Source organism: Leptonychotes weddellii, chromosome 16 (genome assembly GCF_054177405.1).
Source record: "Leptonychotes weddellii isolate Sample4059 chromosome 16, ASM5417740v2, whole genome shotgun sequence".
NCBI classification, from domain to species: domain Eukaryota; kingdom Metazoa; phylum Chordata; class Mammalia; order Carnivora; family Phocidae; genus Leptonychotes; species Leptonychotes weddellii.
The window spans coordinates 16,965,230-16,984,353 of NC_138384.1; the positions used below are offsets into that span (position 1 = coordinate 16,965,230).

The 19,124-nt window shown below is 49.5% G+C and overlaps 2 protein-coding genes across 2 annotated transcripts in view; both read left to right on the forward strand.

Moving 5' to 3' along the window:
- The first annotated feature begins 5,311 nt into the window (after positions 1–5,311).
- AGRP (agouti related neuropeptide) lies at positions 5,312–8,268 on the forward strand. Its single transcript, XM_081806471.1, has 3 exons — positions 5,312–7,565; positions 7,732–7,817; positions 8,032–8,268. The coding sequence occupies exons 1-3, from the start codon at positions 7,436–7,438 to the stop codon at positions 8,212–8,214; spliced, it is 399 nt and encodes a 132-aa protein (XP_081662597.1). The 5' UTR covers positions 5,312–7,435; the 3' UTR covers positions 8,215–8,268.
- Positions 8,269–8,964: 696 nt separating this feature from the next.
- ATP6V0D1 (ATPase H+ transporting V0 subunit d1) overlaps positions 8,965–19,124 on the forward strand; it is a 38,088-nt gene continuing 27,928 nt past the window's right edge. The window contains exon 1 of the mRNA XM_006741486.3: positions 8,965–9,197. Within this exon, the coding sequence (XP_006741549.1) occupies positions 9,068–9,197 (130 nt within the window). The 5' untranslated portion in view covers positions 8,965–9,067. The remainder of the gene's footprint in view (positions 9,198–19,124) is intronic.

Below are 19,124 nucleotides of genomic sequence, written 5' to 3' on the forward strand. Positions count from 1 at the left end.
CAGGGGTCTGGGTTCGAGTCCCACATCAGGCTCCCTGCTCAGCAGGGAATCTGCTTCTCCCTCTGCCTGCTTCTCCACCTGCTTGCGTGTGCTCTCTCTCTCTCTCTGACAAATAAATAAATAAAATCTTAAAAAAAAAAAAGAAAGATATCTTTGCCTAGGGGCACCTGGGTGGCTCAATCAGTTAAGCGTCTGCCTTCAGCTCAGGTCATGATTCCAGGGTGTGGGATCGAGCCCCACAGTTGGGAGCCTGCGTCTCCCTCTCCCTCTGCTGCTTCCCCTTCTTGTGCTCTCTCTCTGTCAGATAAATGAAATCAAAAAAAGAGAAATCTTTGCCTAGTCCAAGGTTATAAAGATATTCTATGTTTCTCTACAAGTTCCACTGTTTTACCTTCACAATTATGCTGATGCTCCTTCTGAAATTAATTTTTGTGAAGGCCTCAAGGTACAAGTAAAACCGATAGTCACTTACTCCAACACCATTTCACCACTTACATAAGTTTGCATAATTCATTTTCAACCATTCTTCTTTTCTAATGTAGGCACTTAAATACACACATGACTTCAGTTGCATCCCATTAGTTTTGATATACTGTGTTTCATTATCATTTAATTTGAAACATTTTCTAGTTTTCCCTTGTGACTTCTTTGATTCATAGATTATTTAGAAATGTGTCCAAGAGCATAAGGACACTCAGCACAGCTCTGGCACCGACTGAGCCCACAGCCTCATGGGGGCTGAGTCGAGTGGGGGTGGGGCAGCTGCTTGCTTTTGTCTGTGCCCCTCCTGGGAGCTCTGTAGGTGGGTGAATGGTTTCCACCACCAAGAGGTGTGTGGGGAGACACCGGAGGGCAGCATGTCTGCTAACCCCCTGGCCCTAGCATGTGCGTGCATGTGCGTGTGTGCACGCACACACACACACCCCCACCCCGTGCACCTGCGCGTGCACATACACATACCATCCTTCTCCAGCTCTAAAACACGCCCAGAGCCATGCGAGGAGGAAAGGAAAGCAGGCCGGCCCCTTCTTAGGTGAGCGATCAGAACTAAGTCACTTAAGCTGTAAGCCTGAGCTCTGAAAATGGGGATGGTTTATTTCAATGTTCTGCTGAGAATTAAATGTATGGGATGGGAGTCTTGCTGTGAGGCATTGGATAAACTTGTAGCAGGTAAAGGGCTGAGGTAGGGAGGAAAACTTGCTTCTATGCCAGATCCTGACACAAAGTCTGGCTTTGGCCAGAGATGTGGAGGAGGACCCCTACCTAGGACTTAGTGGAGACAGTTTACACAGGGCCTACTGGGGCAAAATTGGGAAGTGGCCAGCAGGTCTGCTCGCGGAGGGGCACCCTGTGAGCTCCTCCTCACATGCTGGGCTGGGCCTTGGTGCTGGGGTGAGAGTTGTGCTCCAGAGGTTTAAGCAAGAAGGTTATCCTTTCCAACCAAGGTCCCCAGATGACCACTCCCCGGGGGACTCCACCCTCTCCCAGCTCTTATATGTCTATCTCCCAGGCCTTCTTCCCAGCTGGAGGCAAAAGGGATGGGAAGGGGTAACAGCAGAAAGGAGGGGGTCCAGAGGACTCTGGGAGCTGCCGTAGCTCTCGCTGCTTTCTCTAGCTGACCCTGGGCTCACCCTGAGTCTGTCAAGCCAGGTACCAGTGCAGCCCTGTGCCCAGGGCCTTAGGCAGCATCTCCATGCCTATATCTAGAGTTCTGTAGCCTCTGTTCTTACCTGCACAGAACCCGAGTGGCAGGAGGGATGAGCAGGTTGCACAGCTCCTGGGGCTTTAGCAGAAACAGTAATTCCTGGGGCGCCTGGGTGGCTCAGTCAGTTATGCATCTGACTCTTGATCTCAGCATGGGTCTTGATCTCAGGGTTGTGAGTTTGAGCCCCATATTGGGCTCTATGCTTGGCGTGGAGCCTACATAAAGAAAGAAAGAAAGAAAGAAAGAAAGAAAGAAAGAAAGAAAGAAAGAAAGAAAGAAAGAAAGAAAGAAAGAGTCATTCCTAGGATAAGAATCATTCCTAGGTAGCCCGACGGTTCCTGTTGTGAAAACACCTTTGTTCCCGGGCTTTAGCTGAGCCACTGAACATCCCCAGGGAGTTGGGTTGCTCCATTCTATGGGGATAGATTAGGAACAATGAAGGGGACATCCTGGGCACCCCCTTCCCAGCCCAACAGTGCCATGCCTCTGTGAAGAGTTGATGGGGACTCAAAGTGCCCTTACCCAGAGATCCTGTAAAATTCAGGGGTCCTCTCGGGATGCCTGCGTGGCTCAGTCAGTTAAGCATCTGCCTTTGGCTCAGGCCGTGATCCCAGAGTCCTCGGATCCAGCCCTGCGTTGGGCTCTCTGCTCATCCGGGAGCCTGCTTCTTCATCTTCCTCTGCCTGCCGCTCCCCCCTGCTTGTGCGCTCTCTCTCTCTTTCTCTGTCAATTAAATAAATAAATAAATAAATAATCAATTTTTAAATTCTGGGGTCCTCTCATCACCTGGAATGGAACAATCCCCTCACCACTCTGTGTGGGCTTCCTGTGAGTGTGGAGGCTGATGTCTGCCTGTTTGAACATGCTGACAGTTAGAAATCACCCTGAGACAGAAGGTGATGTGCTGCAACCCCCCTAGAAACAGAATATTTCACACTGAAAGGTGGAGCCTGGCAGATGGGAGGAAGGACTGGCTACCTCTGCAGGCATCTGGCAGTTGACGCTGGGTTGTAGATGTCTTCAGAGGGGCCTGGGGTTGGAGTTTAGGATGGCCTTTGCCATACCGGCAGGGCCCAAGCACCCAGACTGCAAGCCACATCCTATGAACCAGACTAGCTGGGCCTACTTGTCTTTGGCACCCCTGGGCCTTTGTGAAATTTCCTCTAAACACTCCAGCCATAGCTCAGTTGTTCTGGGGACCCCTAATGAAGGGCCCACTTCCAGCACTGAAAGTGAGGATGGTAGGGGGAGGGGGGACTGGGAGTTAGAGTAAGGCCTGAGGGTAAAGGGTGTCTCTGGGCCTGAGCCCCCTTGCAGTCTCTCCATCAGCTATCTCTGTACCTTGCTCCATCTTCCCTTGGTTTGGCTCCATTCTACACTTTTACTGCAGCAGGAAAGCCCACAAAGCCTGTCTGACCTCAGAATCAGGAGTTTCAGGACACCACAGCCTCTGACCTACCTTCCAAGTCTGGAAGCCTTGGCATAACGCTTTTCATGTAGCAGGCACTCAGTAAATTGTTCTTGCATGAATGGGAGAATGGCAAGGGCTGGCATTCGGCATTCAGGCGGCAAACACGACTCTCTCTTCTAGGATCACCTGATCACGGAGGAATCCCTCCCATCTTAGGGCTCAAGACAGCAGCCTGAAATAACCCCCATCCATCCTGATTCCCCCTCCCGGAATAATTGAGGGGACCACACCTCTCCAGGCAACCTCTGCCTTTTGGAAGTCCTACAGATGAGCCACAGGGGCAAGGGCAGTGTGCTGGAAGGGGGTCTGGTTTTCAGAACAAAGTTGGATTGGGAGAGCCAGTGGGTGCTCTGCTGCCCCCTTCTGGACAAAGTAGGAACAGTGCCCTTGGAGGTGAGGACTACCCTGAGGAGGGAAAGGGACAGAGGTCGGGGTCAAGCCCCGCTCCTTGTCCTCATACTTGATCTCCCGCACAGAGCAACTACATTCTCCTCTTCCTCTCCCTGAAGTCAGGGTGCCTACATTTGGGTCCCTCCCCAGCCTCACCAAGTAGGCACTGCCTCCCCCCAGGTCTCCCAAATCCAACGCGAAGAACATTTCTGAAGGTCTTTTTGTCAACAAGCATGATCCTGGGAACATCAGTTCCTGACCAGTAAAATCACCCCCGTAGTATTTATACTCATTAGCAGATGAAACGGGCTGGGGGGGGGAGCTTTTATACACTACTAGCTGTAGGCAACTGCGTTCATCGGGAGGAAAGATAAATGTAAGGATCAATAAACCCAAGGGAAATAGAAAATCGTAGGAAGGCAGAAACTTAATTGTAACAAAATTTGATAAATCGGGCCAAAAATTGGTTATTTGCAAAAACAAATAAAATTTGATAAGTCAACGGAAATTTCACTTTAGATAGAGATGCAGATATAGATATGGATATGGATATAGATATAGAGGAAGAGCTATGACCAGAAACCCACAGGTAATGTTTTGGGCTAATTCAGTGGTTGTGGGAGGGGGCTAGGTGACACAGTGCTGGAGGGCAGGAGGACAGGGTGGGAAAGGATATAAACAAATGTCGATTTCTGGACTGCAGCTGGGTGGCAGGAGAGCTCCTGGGCTCTTGTGGCTACGAGGCTATGAGGCTATGAGTCTGAGCCTGTGCACACTCACAGCAGTGATACAATGTAGAGGTGGCTCTAGATGTTTGCTGATTGACTCACTGACTGAATCAACTCTGGGAGTAGCCAACTCTCTGACCCTGGGCGGGTCGGGGAAGGGGGAGAAAAGCGTCTACTGACTGCTCAACAGGCTGGGGCTCGTCCGGTGGGAACCAGGCTTGGAGCAGAGCGTGTACCAGTGTTAAGCTGTAGAACTAGGCAGCTCGGTAAACCATGTGCCAATCATGGGTCCAGAAAACTTACATTGTCCCTAGTGTGGCTCCACCCCTGACTCTTACTCAAGCTTCATCAATGAGTAAAAGTTTCCTCTCCCAGAAAGCCTTCCCCAGCCAACTTCCTGCTCCTCCCTCAGCTGGGGTAGATGCCCCTCCTAGTCCTACAAGCTCCTGGGGCATTTTTCTACCAAAGCATTTATCCCATTTCATTTCAGGTAATTCTCTTTGTTTTTAATTTTTATTATGAAGATTTTCAAACCTACACAAGGATAGCAGTCATGCGATAACGAAGCCCGTGTATTCATCACCCAATTTCAACAAATTACCAACTCATGAACAATTTTATTTCATCTATATCATGTCCTGCTATTCCCCCTCCCTTGGATTATTTCACATCATTTTATCAGTAAATACTTCATTATATTTCTCTAAAAAAAGCTACTTGAGGGCGCCTGGGTGGCTCAGATGGTTAAGCGTCTGCCTTCGGCTCAGGTCATGATCCCAGCATCCTGGGATCGAGTCCCGCATCGGGCTCCCTGCTCCTTGGGAGCCTGCTTCTCCCTCTGCCTCTCTCTCTGTCTCTCATGAATAAAAAAAAAAAAATAAATAAAAAAATCTTTAAAAAAAAAAAAACTAAAAAAAGCTACTTGAAACCACAAAACCATTATCACAACTTAAAAAATTAACAATTATTCCTTAATGTCATCAAATAGCCAACATTTATATTTCTCTCATCATCCTACTGTGTTTTGATGGTTGGTGTTTTCGACTGTCTTGCCCACCGGACCTGACTAGGGACCGGGGCTGCCCCTGGGAGTGTTTCAGCCCTTGTCCATCACTGCCCATGTCATCCCCCGCACACACACAGGGGAAGACAGTCATTGCTCTGTAGATGAGCAGACACTGAGCGCCTGGATGGGATGAGCACTCCCACCACCTCCAAACATGAACTGTTCTTAGCATGGATGCCGATCAGGCCCAGCCAAGTGCTCACAGCCTCCACCTCAACTCACCTGGGGCACCTTTCCAAAATCCACCTGCAGTCTCTGCTCCCCACCTCCATCTCCTCAGCCAGAATCTCCAAGGATGGGGCCAGGGGCCAGGGATTTGGGGAAAGTGCCTCGGGTACATTTGATGCATTGCCCTTCTTGAACCCCCACTGGCCCCTCCAAGATGGAAGCATATCTACTGCTTGATACCTTCACCCTGCACCACCCTGAGATGAGAAAGCCCTGGGGTAGACGACGGGGCCCAGCTCTAGCCTCTGGGGAAGAAAGGTCAATGTCAGTTGCCAGGGAGGCTTTGACACCAGGTCCACTTTGTGGCTATTTGTCACCAAAATAGCTAGTAGCATTGTCAGGGGAGAAACGGGGATGGCCCTTTGCTGGATTATCCTGGGACCACCTCCTTAGAGAGGCTTTCCCTCACTCCCCAGCCTCCTCCCTCTGGGCAATAGTATGTGACCCTCCGAGCTCCTGGGCCAACCACAAGTGAGGCCAGTGCTAGCCTGATATCAGAACAGACATCAGTGCCCGTCTGTGAATGGAGTTGCCACAGCCCCACAATCTGCAGAGTGGCCCCTCCCCATGCAACTGAACCCCGAGACTGACTGTTGGTGCTGAAGGCCAAAGGCTGTCAGATGACAACATATGGTTTCCACCCGCTGCTGGGAGGAATTCCTCAGGCCTCGTCCTGGGCAGAATAGCCTGTGTGAACCTGGACTGCAAATCCCAACAGCCTCATCTTCCTACTGTCTCAGGCAGCTCAATTTGTACACTGAGGTCTTGAAGGTAATTCAGCCTGTACCCCTTTCCCTGACGGGCAAGGGTGTGTTAAAGAGTCCTCCAGAGGGGAGAGGGAAGGCAGGGGCAGGTGGGGTCCTGTGTGTCCTCCCACCTTCACAAAAGGGCAGTCTTCACCCTGGCCTCGTGCTGATGAGACCAGGCGTGGGCACAGGCCTGACAACACAGGGCGGAAGGCAACAGCCATTAGCACTAATGAGACAGGCAGCCTGAAAGCTTTTTACTTTGAAGCTGCTCGCCCACCCAGGGAACAGTCCGTTCTGCCTCCTTGGCTTCCAGGAACCCCGGGCGGAAAAGGGTTTGGGAGAAGGAGCAGGGGTGGGGGTCTTGGAGAAGCCTGGAGGGACAAAGGGGAGGGGAGGAAGGACTAGGGATGGAGGCAGGAGGGCTTGGTTTTGGCTAAGTGGGCTTCTCCCCTCCCTTTTCCCTTCAAAAAAAACCCCAGGGTCTAAGTCTGCACCCCACTCTGGCCACTGGCCCATCACCCTCTTCAATGCCCTTGACCAAAGTTCCTGGAAGCAAAGGAAACAACATGCCACACAGGGTCTGAGTGAGCATCTCTGGGGCCACAAATTAAATTAAGATCTCAGGGCTGCCTGCCTTGTTACTGCTAATGGTTCCTGCCTGTCCAACCTCCCCACCCCTACCCAGGTCCCTGTCCTGTAGAAATTTGGGGGTTCTGGGTACCCTGTCTTGTTCCCCAACTTTGGCACCTGGGGACCTCACCCCCAAATTGGAGATGGGCACACCTCTTATAGAGCATCCAAAAGCACAGGTTTCAGGGAGAGAGGCCTGAGCTGTGCCCCCACCCTCTGGGGAGGGCCCCTTATGTCCTGGTTGCAGGCGGCAGTCACGTGTGGGGCATTCATTAGACCCTGCCATATAAGTTGAGGGCGCCGGAGTGGCCAGAAACTCTCCAGGCAAGGATCCAGCAAGCAGAGGTAAGTCCTCTGGTTGGGCAGAGACTCCTGACCTCTGGGAGGTCTCTGTCTGGGGTAGGGCACCTAGAGGGTGCATCAAGGATGAGGAAGGACTAAGTGGTGTGTCTTACTGCTGGCCAGGTCATGCTTCCTGCAGTGCTGCTCAGCTGTGCCCTGCTGCTGGCACTGCCCCCCATGCAGGGGGCCCAGATGGGCCTGGCCCCCATGGAAGGCATCAGAAGGCCTGACCAGGCCCAGTTCCCAGAGCTCCCAGGTCAGTATGGGCAGGGGTGGAGCTGGATGGAACCTGGATACCCTCTGGCCACAAAGTATCCTGCGGGATATGAGCCCTCCTTCCCCCTTCCCAGTCCCAGGCCTCGGAGGTGGGTGTTTTATGCATGGGGAGGGAGGGGGTTCTGCCCTCACATCATCTGTTCCAGGCCTGGGCCTACAGTCCTCGCTGAAAAGGACAACTGCAGAACAGTCAGAGGAAGCTCGGCTGCAGGAGGCTGAGGCCTTGGCAGAGGTAACTGCCCAGGAAAAGGGGGACGACCACAGGCTTTGGGAAGGGACATCAGGCAGAAGCCCCTCGCTCCACCTCATGACCCCCTCACCTGGGGTGATACTGCAGACTACTCTCTCCATGCTCCGTGGCCATCCTGCCTGCATTGAGGCAGGTGACATCCCTGGACCTGCATTCAGAGGCCCATGCCTGCAGTCCTGCTCCCTCACTCCTGTAGGTACTTGATCCGGAGGGCCGCGAGCCACGCTCCCCGCGTCGCTGCGTAAGGCTGCATGAATCCTGTCTGGGACACCAGGTACCATGTTGCGACCCATGTGCCACGTGCTACTGCCGTTTCTTCAACGCCTTCTGCTACTGCCGCAAGCTGGGTGCTGCCATGAACCCCTGCAGCCGTACCTAGTGGGCCGACGTCGGGGTCGGGGCTGTACACGGGGTAGCGAATAAAGGCTGGGACCAACCCCAAGGCTGTGGCGTTATTTCGAACGTGGCCGTCGGAGGCGGGAGGTCATGGAAGTCACGGTAGGGCTGGGGTTGCGGCCAAGCCAAGAAATCACACACACCCCTTCCCAAGGGTCTAGGCTACCCATCATCTGAATGAATCACTTACATGCATGCTCTTACGGTGCTAGGCGTCGGTGGGGAGGCGGAAGGGCCGGGCTCCAGCCCTCCAGAATCTTGCACAATAAATGCGGGTGCAGCGCGCAGTGCACACAGGGGCTGTAACTCCTGGCTGGCCAGCAAGCTTTAGGCTCCAGGGCCTGCTTGCAGCTAACTCGACCTGTGACCTCGGCGAAGCCTGCCCCTCGAACCGTAGTTCCCTTCGGGGGAAGACTGACTCAACAGTCTGGAATATTTCCAAGCATAAGAAGCACCGCTCACTCCCATCTTTACTCGGCCTGCGTCTCGGTGCCCGCTAACCCAGAGGGCGTTGTAAAGCTAGAAGGCCCAATCGAATCCCCGCGGCCACGTGCGCCACCACGCGGCCGGCCTCAGACACTCCAAGTTGGTAGCGAGAGGTACGCCTACCCTAGTCGCGCAGGCGCCAGAGGGCCCACACCTGCGCAATGCTTTCGGACGAAACCACCCGGAAGCCGGGCGCCACTCAGAGCCCCGCCCCATTGTGGTCACGTGAGGCGCTCGCGCATCACCTGACCCGCTTGACAGCCTGCTGCTGGCGCCGAGTCAGCTGATCTTGGAACGAGCTGTCCACCCGGCGATCGGCGTTCTCCGATCTCGCCTCCCCCGCCGCAGCCATGTCGTTCTTCCCGGAGCTTTACTTCAACGTGGACAATGGCTACTTGGAGGGACTGGTGCGCGGCCTGAAGGCCGGGGTGCTCAGCCAGGCGGACTACCTCAATCTGGTGCAGTGCGAGACGCTCGAGGGTGAGCCGCGGGGTCGGGCGGCTGGGCCTTGAAAGGCCGGCAAAGAGACTGGCCCGGGCCTGAGGGTTCCGAGATCTGGGCGGGGAAGCCGGAGGCGGGGGTTCTCGAAGGGCCTGAGAGGCCTTGCTGGGAATCCAGGGGCTGATGGCGGGCGCCCCGGAAGGGAATCTCCCTCCAGATGCGGCTCCGCACGGGCCCAGACGCAACCAAGGCTTTTAGAACCGCAGTGGTTAGCGTCTGCTGGGGCCGCCTCTTCCCCCCTTATGCTTGTCGTATAGTTTGAAAAAGACGGTCTCTCGAGAGTGGTTAATCGGTGGTGCGAGAAATGCCCATACAAACCTCTTTACCCTGACGTAGTCAAAGAACGGCCCCGTGGCACCGCTTAGAGAACCTAAGCGGAAAAGTCCCCGGCTTCCCGCCCAACATACACCAAGGCATCTGGGATCGCTGTCTCTTAGTCTTGGCCGGCGGGGTGAACCTTCCTGGGGAATTGCTGAGCCAGCCTAGTGAGAGTTTGCTCCCATCGCCGAACCACTGGCTGAGCAGAGTTTCCTGAAGTCAGTGATTTCGGAGAGCAAGAGGTTGCCTCCAAGGCCAAGTTGTATTTGGCTAATAAATCCCACCTCCTCAGTGAGAAGGTTGTCTGTTGGAACAGGATTTTTTTTTTTTTTTTAAAGCACAAGAATGAGAAGCTAAGTTCCCCTTTCTTCAGCTCCAAACTAAGATTGACTCCCTGAGGCACAGCTGCATCAGATTTACTGATTTAGAGATGTCAGTGAGTCCCCACTTCCCCTGGTGATCACGAAGGGCATTGTGGTTGGGATGTAAGTTCCCATTTCTGACCCTCAAGAGATACCCTTGAGCAGAGGTACTTTTGGTTCCATGGTTGGTAGCTGGAGTGGGAGACGATTTGCCCTCTGGAGAAAATTTTCTCATCAAAAACTTATTGGGGTTCACTTTTCCAGTGTTTTTCTTTTTTAGAATATTAATTAAAGCATATTCCAGTGCTTAAAAAACTTACTGAGGTTAAAAGAGGATTTAGTTTTTAAAAATAAGTTATTGTTTATCTTGTAAGCTAGACCAGTAAAGTGGAAATAAATCCTTTTAAATTTTAAAACTTATTGAAGTTAAAATGCAGGAATTCTGGACTTTATGAGTTTAACATAAACATCCGAGAAAAGCTGTTTGTCTGCTTTATGAGAGTGGAGATGGGAAGAAGAGGAGAGCACCTTAGGGTGCCGAGTTGTAGGAGCCTGCCAGCAACCTGGTTTTCCTCACTGGGAAAAGGAGGAGAAACAGAGGGAGGCTGCCTAGGGCAGGGCCTGGCACACAGTTGGCATTTAATACAAGTTTTGTGGACTGACTGGGACTGGAGATCTTTCTTTGCTTAAATCTGAAGGTGAACACCATTGATTACCAACTGGCATTTGGTAATGTTTCTCCTCTAGGTTTTCCTCACTCATGCTGCTGCCTGTCCTTCCTCCTCCTGTAGAGCTTCTGGGGGCACCAGGTTCCATCTTCCCAGCAACCCCTCCATCATTATCCTCCATAAATGTGTTAGGCCATTCCTCCTGCAACACGGCTCAGCACATGGCCTGCCTTGTGGCACCCCATCTAGACCTTTAGGGTCACATTTAAGGATTCCCTTGCTCTTCTACACTTAGTCCTTTCCCTCACACAAACCGTCTCGCCTGCCCCGCCCCAATTCTTGGTGCACATAGTATGGTGGACCCTGGGGTTGGAAAAATCAGTCTGAATCCCAGCTCTGGATTACCAATTACTGGATTACCTTAGACAAGTTATTTAACACCTCTGGGCCCTTGGATTCTTCATCTGGTATATTGTCATCCCCTGTTTCATAAGGTGAAATATCAACAAGCTTTTATGTATAAACACTTAGCCCAGCAATGAACACAGAGTATATGCTAGATAAATGTTAGTTCTTGCTTTCACTACATTGCACCTGCCATTCCTTCTGTATCCGTCTCATCCCCACGAAGCCCAGTGATTCCCTCCCTTCAAGGCCCAGCCCCAATAGCACCCCCTTGTGATCATGCTAGACTAGAATGTTATCCCCTCCACCCAGTTACAGCTCCTGTGGTTGTCTGTGCTATTTTCCTAGAAGTTTCTTGACATAAGGTTTGGGATTCTTGGGACCTTATATGCTGGAGATGCTCAAGACTTTCAGGGGCTGGGGATAGCCAGAAGCAGAAGAAGTGACTAGAAACCCCATTATCCTCTACAGAAAGTCCTTTGCTGCTTGGAAGATGACACCAGAGGCCTTTGTTGCTGGGTGTTTTTTTGCTTCCCTATCTCCAGGGGAAAGGAAAGAGGGGAGGGGAGACCATGGAAGCCGTTGGTCCCTAGTGAGATCTGTAAGTATGTCCTGAAGTGACAAGATTTCCAAAGATGTTTCAGGTCTTGGACAGTTCCCAGAAGGCACAGGGCACTGGGCAGAGCGTGTGTTCTTCAAGGAAGGGCAAATGCATACCCTCCACCACACCCCGGGCCTTCCTCCCTGAATCTCACTCCAGCAGGGCATCTGCTACTGACCTCTTCTGCTAGAACTCAGTCTTTTAGGACCTCCAAAGCTCATATGTTCTCCATTGTCCATCTTGCTTGATTGTCTATACTCAGAGGTAGGAGAAAAAACCTGGAGAGGTCCTATCCTTTGGTTAACTGAGGGGACAGAGTTGGGTGGTCACAAAAGCACTTTTTAACTCTGAGTGTTTCTGGATATGTAGAGTACCTCCTGGGGGCTGAGTCTTGTGCTGGAAATTGTGGGGAAGATGAGGTGGGTCAGAGATACACAAAGAGAAATCATACAGTATTACTTAGAATGTTTTCATTCATCCAGCATATACTTATGAAGCACCTATTTAGTGCCAGGCATTGTGATAGGGGCTGAGATATTTTGTTGAATGATGTTCTCTTGACCCTCATAATCTGGTGGTGGAGGTCAGCGTGGGCAGGGGGAAGACGTTAAGAGATCAGTGTAACGTAGAAGTTACAAATGTGGGCTTACTACTTCATGGCTCTGTGCCACGTAACGTCTCTGTCCAGAGTTTTATCATCTGTAAAATGGTAATAATAATGGCACCTACTTCAAGGGCCAGTTATGAAGGTTAAACAAGATAATTCATATAAAGCACTTAGCATGGATTGGGCACATTGCAAGTGTTGAGTCAGTGTGTTAGTGGCTGTTATTGTTATTTTTTAAAGTTTTATTTATTTAACTAATCTCTCGAACCCCAAGATCCAGAGTCACATGTTCTTCTGACTGAGCCAGCCAGGTGCCCCGTTATTGTTACTTTAAAGTAGACTAAATATATAATTACGTACTGAGGGTGACACTGGTGAAAGTGATGGTATGGAGCACCACCTTCCGCAAAGGCTTGCCAAATTTGGGGTTGTTGGATGTATTTCAGGCATTAGGAGCATATGTAGTGCTACTTTGATGTCCAGATGTTTGTTTGCTCATTCAAGAAACACTTCCTAAAGGCCTACTGTGTGCCAGCTCCTGGGCTTTTTAAGTGAGCCAAGCAGGTATTTCAGGCATTCCCATAGTTCTGAGCCTCAATTCTTAGCTTTGACCCTGGGTTCAGCCTAAGAGCAATTTTTCCCTTCCTCTTTAAAACTATTTCAAACTGATGCTGTCAGATATATAGAAATTAGAAGGAATAGTATCACGAATCTGTAAGTAATAATCACGTAACTATAACAATGATCAGTTCTTGTCATTACAACAATTATCAATCTTGTTGCAATAAATAGCTCCACTTACCCCCCAACTCCTGAATTATTTTGAAGTAAATCCCAGACAACGCATAATTTCAGCTATAAATATTTCAATATCTCTGAAAAAGGTCATGACTAATTTTTAAAAAAATAACCGCAAAGCTATTATTCCTCCTTTAAAAGAAACAACAATAGTTGGTTAATGTCATCAACTATCCATTTAGTGTTCAGATTTCTCTGATCATCTCAAATTTTTTAAATATGATTTGTTTCAATCAGGATCCAAATATGATCCATACATTTTAGCTGGTTGATGCTATCTCAGGTCTTTTAATATATAGGTTCTTTGTCTCTCTTATTTTTCCTTTTACTTATTGAAGAAACTGGGTCATTTGATTTATGGATTTTCCCTCCATTTCAATTTTGCTGATTACATCCTTGCCATATAGTTGGACATGTTCCTCTATCCCTTGTTTTTCCTGTAAATTGGTAGTTAGATGTAGAGGCTTGATTAGATTCTAGTTCATTTTTTTTTTTTTGGAAAAAAGAATATTTAATAGGTGATTTTGTACTTCCATTGGGAGGCACATAACGTCTAGTTGTTTCTCTTTTTGTGACATAAGAAATCATTGACATTTATTGCCTAGAATCATTATTTCATTAGGTGTTGCAAAATGGTGATATTCTAATTCTATGTTTCCTTCTTTGATTGCTAGCTTGAATATTTCTTTTTTTTTTTAAAGATTTTATTTATTTATTTGACAGAGAGATACACAGCAAGAGAGGGGGAGAGATACAAGCAGGGGGAGTGGGAGAGGGAGAAGCAGGCTTCCCGCAGAGCAGGGAACCCGATGCGGGGCTCGATCCCAGGACCTGGGACCATGACCTGAGCCGAAGGCAGACACTTAATGACTGAGCCACCCAGGTGCCCCTTGAATATTTCTATACTAGGAAACTTCCACTAATCAACCACTTTGTTACCCTAAAATACAGTCTATATAAGTGAGGTAGGATAAATGCTTGATTCTTTCCTATATTTATCAGTTTTCAAAATAATGAGTTGGTTCTCCAAAATCCTAGAGAGGACTGATGAGGTTTGTTCTTTTTCTTGGTATAGTATCATAATGCACATACGGATTTTGATATATTTTTGTCTTTTAATCTTTTTATTGATGCTCAAATTATCCCTTGGCCAGTGGGAGCTTATTCAATAGGCTATTGAGTCTTTTTTGACACAATCCTGTAGCCTTTGAGAGCTTTCCTTACTTTGGAGATAACAGTATGTTCTTTTTTTTTTTTTTTTTAAAGATTTTATTTATTTATTTGAGAGAGAGAGAATGAGAGACAGAGAGCACGAGAGGGAAGAGGGCAGAGGGGGGAAGCAGACCCCCCGCTGAGCAGGGAGCCCGATGTGGGACTCGATCCCGGGACTCCAGGATCATGACCTGAGCCGAAGGCAGTTGCTTAACCAACTGAGCCACCCAGGCGCCTGATAACAGTATGTTCTAATCTTATCTTATACATTTCCTGACCCAGACCTAGAGTCCTCATTTCTCTTAGGAGACCTGGTTCTTTTTATTGGAAAATGGTATTTAGAGATCATAATGAGTCTAAGGTGTTCTCATTGCTACCGGGTTGGTCATTGTTTCCAGGATTTTTCTATGGATTAGCTCTCTTCTTACTCAGAAACATAGAAAATAGAGAAAAGCATATGGCTAGCTGGATAATGCAGCCACAATTCGGCTGATGCTAGCTTCCTAATTTGGAATGGAGGCTCTACCTGACAATGGGACCAGTCAAGACATCTCTTTCTGTTGTAAAGAAATATAATTAACATTCAGGAGGCGGAGAGCCAGCAAATTAGATCCTCAGGGACCATGGTGAAGGGCTCACATGTATGGTATGCTGGCTGTCTTCCAGAACACTTTATCGTTTCTGTTCTGAGTTGCTTGTGTTCTTTTCATTACAACATCTCCTTCTGCATTTCAACATTTTTTCACAAGAGACTGTCTCTTTTTTTTTTTTTCTTAAAGATTTTTTTTTTTATTTATTTATCTGAGAGAGAGAATGGGAGACAGAGAGCATGAGAGGGGGAGGATCAGAGGGAGAAGCAGACTCCCTGCCGAGCAGGGAGCCCGATGCGGGACTCGATCCCGGGACACCAGGATCATGACCTGAGCCGAAGGCAGTAGCTTAACCAACTGAGCCACCCAGGCGCCCCACAAGAGACTATCTCTTATGGGAAGAAGAAAGCAAGACTCCAGGCTGGGCTTGGCCAATCACCAGTCACATGAAACTGCAGATGCAGTGGTGGATGATGTCCTCCAGGAGTGGCAAGTCATTCAGCACTAACTGTGGTGTGGCAAGGAGTGTGGCTGGAGAGTTAGAGATCAGGTCTTGAAGGATTGCAAAAGCCATAGAGGAAGTGCTTTGTCCTGAGTGAGGGGATGGGTGAGTAAAACTATTGAGCTTGTACTTTAGAGTGCACCTGCAGTGTGAAAAGGGGATTGGAAGTGGGGGCCACACCAGAAGTGGGAAGAACAACTTGCAGGGTATTATAAGTAATCCAGGTCAGAGGTGATGACAGCTTGCCTTTGGCATGGGCAAGGATCATCGTGGGATGAATAGCATCTCTTTGAGGAAGTGATAGGACTTGAGGGGTTGGTTAAGGAGCTGAGGAGGAAGGAAGAGTCAAAGCCTACGTCCTCATCTCTGGTGTAGGCAACCATGTCGGTGGCAGAGTGAAATGATGGGGTTGAGGGTTCTGTGAGCCATTTGAGTGGCAATGTAGAGGTGATTTTTGGTGCTCGGGAGTGAGTCTGAGCTTGGTAGACAATTTTGGGAATCAGGATAGAAGTGTGGCTGCTACCTCCAAGAGGGAACATAGAGTCAGAAGAGTAGAGGCTCAAGATGAGACCCTCCCCCAGGAAAGGGTCCAGTTAAGCAAGGGGTCCTGCCAAAAAGGTGAAAGACACCCCCTGAGAGGTGGGCAGCCCCAGCAGAGAACCTGAAAAAGAAGGGGTGATGAATGCCAAACGTAGCCAAGAGATTGAAATACAGTCAGACAGCTTTTCAGTTGGATTTGCCATTCAAAGGTTGTGATGACCTTAATGAGAAGAGAGGAGAGTGGGACTAGAAGGTGAGAGCAGTGCATGGAGCGTATGGGCAGAGATGACATATAGACGGAACAGAGCTCACTGGTCAACTAACCCAGCTCAGCCACTTATTGGCTTCGTGACGTTGGGCAGGTCGCTTGTCCTCAGCTGTACAGTCGGAAATGTTAGTAACATCTCTTTGAGATGTGTACAAAGTGTAAGCACAGGGCCCGGTGCCAAGTGAACAGTCAGGGAAGCCTGCTGCTCTCGCCATGGTCACTCCTGAGAGACAGGCGCCACGCTGGGCCTTGAATGGGTAATGAAAACATGTCGTGCAGGTCTTGCCTGCAGGGTAAGTGTGCCTGTCTAATGGGCAGACAACATCGAATGTATAGTAGGCACAAGGTAAATTTTAGGGGGATGGGAGCAGGTGGGGTAAAAGGGTATGGGGCTTCTTTTTGGGGTTCTAAAATTGATGGTGGTGATGATCACACAATCCTGTGAATATACTAAGACCCATTGAATTGTACACTTTAAATGGGAAAGTTGTATGGCATATGAATTATGTCTCAGTAAAGCTGTTACCAAAAGAAGTCAACCAGGCCAAAGAGGTGGGAAGAAGGAATGGCATTATCGTCTCGGAAACATGAAACGTCATAGAGTGTCCAAGGAGCTTCAGGAGCTGGGAAGAGAGAATAGAACACATGTCAGGGACATACAGGGGCTGAATATGGATAGGTGCATCAGGCTGGTTCATGAAGACTTTGAGCGCCTTGGACACAGCTCAGGAGGGATGAATGTTATGATTAAAAAAACAAACAAAGGAAGGGAAGGGAGAGATTCTTAGGGTTAGATCAAGGCCGGTGTGTGGGAAATGTCTAAGAGTTTCTGTATATAGTCTTGCCTGGAATTATTTCCTATATTGCATTTTGTTGGTCAAAGGAGACTCTAGTGAGTTGAAGTTAGAGGACCGTGGCTTGGACAGGAAGACGAGCTTAGCTCAGTGCAAAATTCTTCAGAGTCGGATGTATTCTGAAGGAAGAGGTAACACAGCCCTGAGAGTCCACTGGCCACAAGCAAGAGAGAGAGGAGCTCGGGGGCATTGGGAGAAGAGTGTGCAGAAGGTGATAACCTGGGAGAGTTTGCACTGCAGATCAAAAGTAACGAGCACCTTGATTCTGAGCAATGAGAGCCTGGCCCCATATACACCTGAAATTTTCGCCTCGGTGTTTGAGGATCCATGTTGTCCCAATTGTCCTGGGCGGTGGCATCGCTGAATGAAGAGACCCCTGATACCCAGTGATGGATCAGGTGGCATGGATCATTGGTGGTGACCGTGGCCACCTAATACCTTCGTTGTTCGTCTCCACCTTGCTGCTGCTGCCCAAGAGGCCGAGGCTCCAGAGTGGGGGTGGAGGCTTGAGAGGGGCAGGAGAGAGGTGTTGCTGTGGTGAGCCAGCTCGCACTTGGTCCCTCGGTAGATGAAGGGGAGGGGGTTGTGAAGGGAGTGGGGGTGGGAGGAGGATGCCATTAGAAGCTTGGTCTGAGGCTCTGGAGGATGGATTTAGGCGGAGCCAGGCTGGAGGCACGCAGCGGTTCCAGCTCTCCAGGTGAGACAACACGGGCCGAACCTGCGCAGGACCAGCATGGGGGGAGATGAAGGACTGGGTCAGGCACCAGCTCAGGGGGTGAGACCCACAAGGTTGGGCCAGTTTTCATTCGGTACTGGGATGAGAGGCGTCAGAAGTCAGGCTTCTGTCTTCCTAAATGCCTGGGTGGGTGCTGGAAATGCTTCTGAGATGGGGACCAGCGGAAGAGGAGACAGTTTGGGGTGTGAACGGGGTGATGGAAGAGGAGGTGTTCTGTCTCAAATGTGCTGAATCGGAGTGTCTGAGGGAGGCGGCTGTGTGGGCCTGGAGTTCAGGGGAAGTAGCACTGAAGGTACTGGAAGTCAGCAGCGCTCTGGCCACGCTCGGCCATCCGTAGGCTTGCAGCCAGGGCAAGTCTCCCTTAGAAGCCCAGTCCTGCCAGGAGGCTGGAGAGAAGCTTTAAGGACAGGCCAAGGGGACACAGGTGTGCTCTGACCAGGACACCTGGCATGGAGCCTAATTTGGCAAGCGGCACAGGGATTCCCCTATGATCCCTGCCGTGCGTTCTCCTGCATGACTGGGCGTGGTGGGGGTTTTGTTTTTGTTTTTGAATAAACGTCTATATTTTTTTAATTCCCAAAAGTAAAGTTGGTGGACGGGTGACTCAGTGTGGACCTTGCGGGGGACAGGTTTTCACCACTTTGTTAAAACATTGCATGCATGTGTACTCTGTGTCCCCGTAGCCCCACTTAGAGGATTGTGTCCCTCTAGATTAGCACAAGATGGCACGTATAGAGATGTTCACGTCAGCCTTGTTCGTAACCGCAGCCTGTTAGAACCAATAGAATATTCATTGACAGGCGTATGGTTAAATAAACCACGGTCTGTCTTTACAGTGGAATACTATACAAGTGCTCAAAAGCATGAAGTTCTATAAGGACTGATTTAAAAATATATTGTTAATATATTCCCACTTTAGTAGAATACTGTGTGCGCATGGAAAAGTGTTTGGAAGCCTAGACACCATGTGGTCTAAAATGGATGGCAGCCTCTGGAGGGAGGGATTGAAGAGGCTGGGAGGAGAATATGTGCATTTTTTATTTTATGTACTCTTTGGATTTCTTGCAGTGAACAAATAGTTTATAATTTAAGACATCTGATGAAGATATGTAAAACGAGGGAAATTAGAACATATAGATATGCAAGAAAAGCTACTCATACCCAACAGCCATCCACGATGGGACCTCTGCTGGTGACCCTGGACATTTGACTTCCAGATTTTGGTTCACAGCCTGCTAGGGCCGGTCTGAGTCTTAGGGAACCCCCATCAAGCCCCTTCTCTCTCTTTTTTTTAATAATCCAAGCTGCTTTTTTTTTTTTTTAAGATTTTATTTATTTGCGAGAGAGAGAATGAGAGACAGAGAGCATGAGAGGGAGGAGGGTCAGAGGGAGAAGCAGACTCCCTGCTGAGCAGGGAGCCTGATGCGGGACTCGATCCTGGGACT

Coding starts and splice junctions, on each gene's coding strand:
- AGRP (XM_081806471.1), top strand. CDS start 7,436: ATGCTTCCTGCAGTGCTGCTCAGCTGTGCCCTGCTGCTGGCACTGCCC. Junction 7,566..7,731: donor CCAGTTCCCAGAGCTCCCAG/GTCAGTATGGGC, acceptor CATCTGTTCCAG/GCCTGGGCCTACAGTCCTCG. Junction 7,818..8,031: donor AGGCTGAGGCCTTGGCAGAG/GTAACTGCCCAG, acceptor TCACTCCTGTAG/GTACTTGATCCGGAGGGCCG.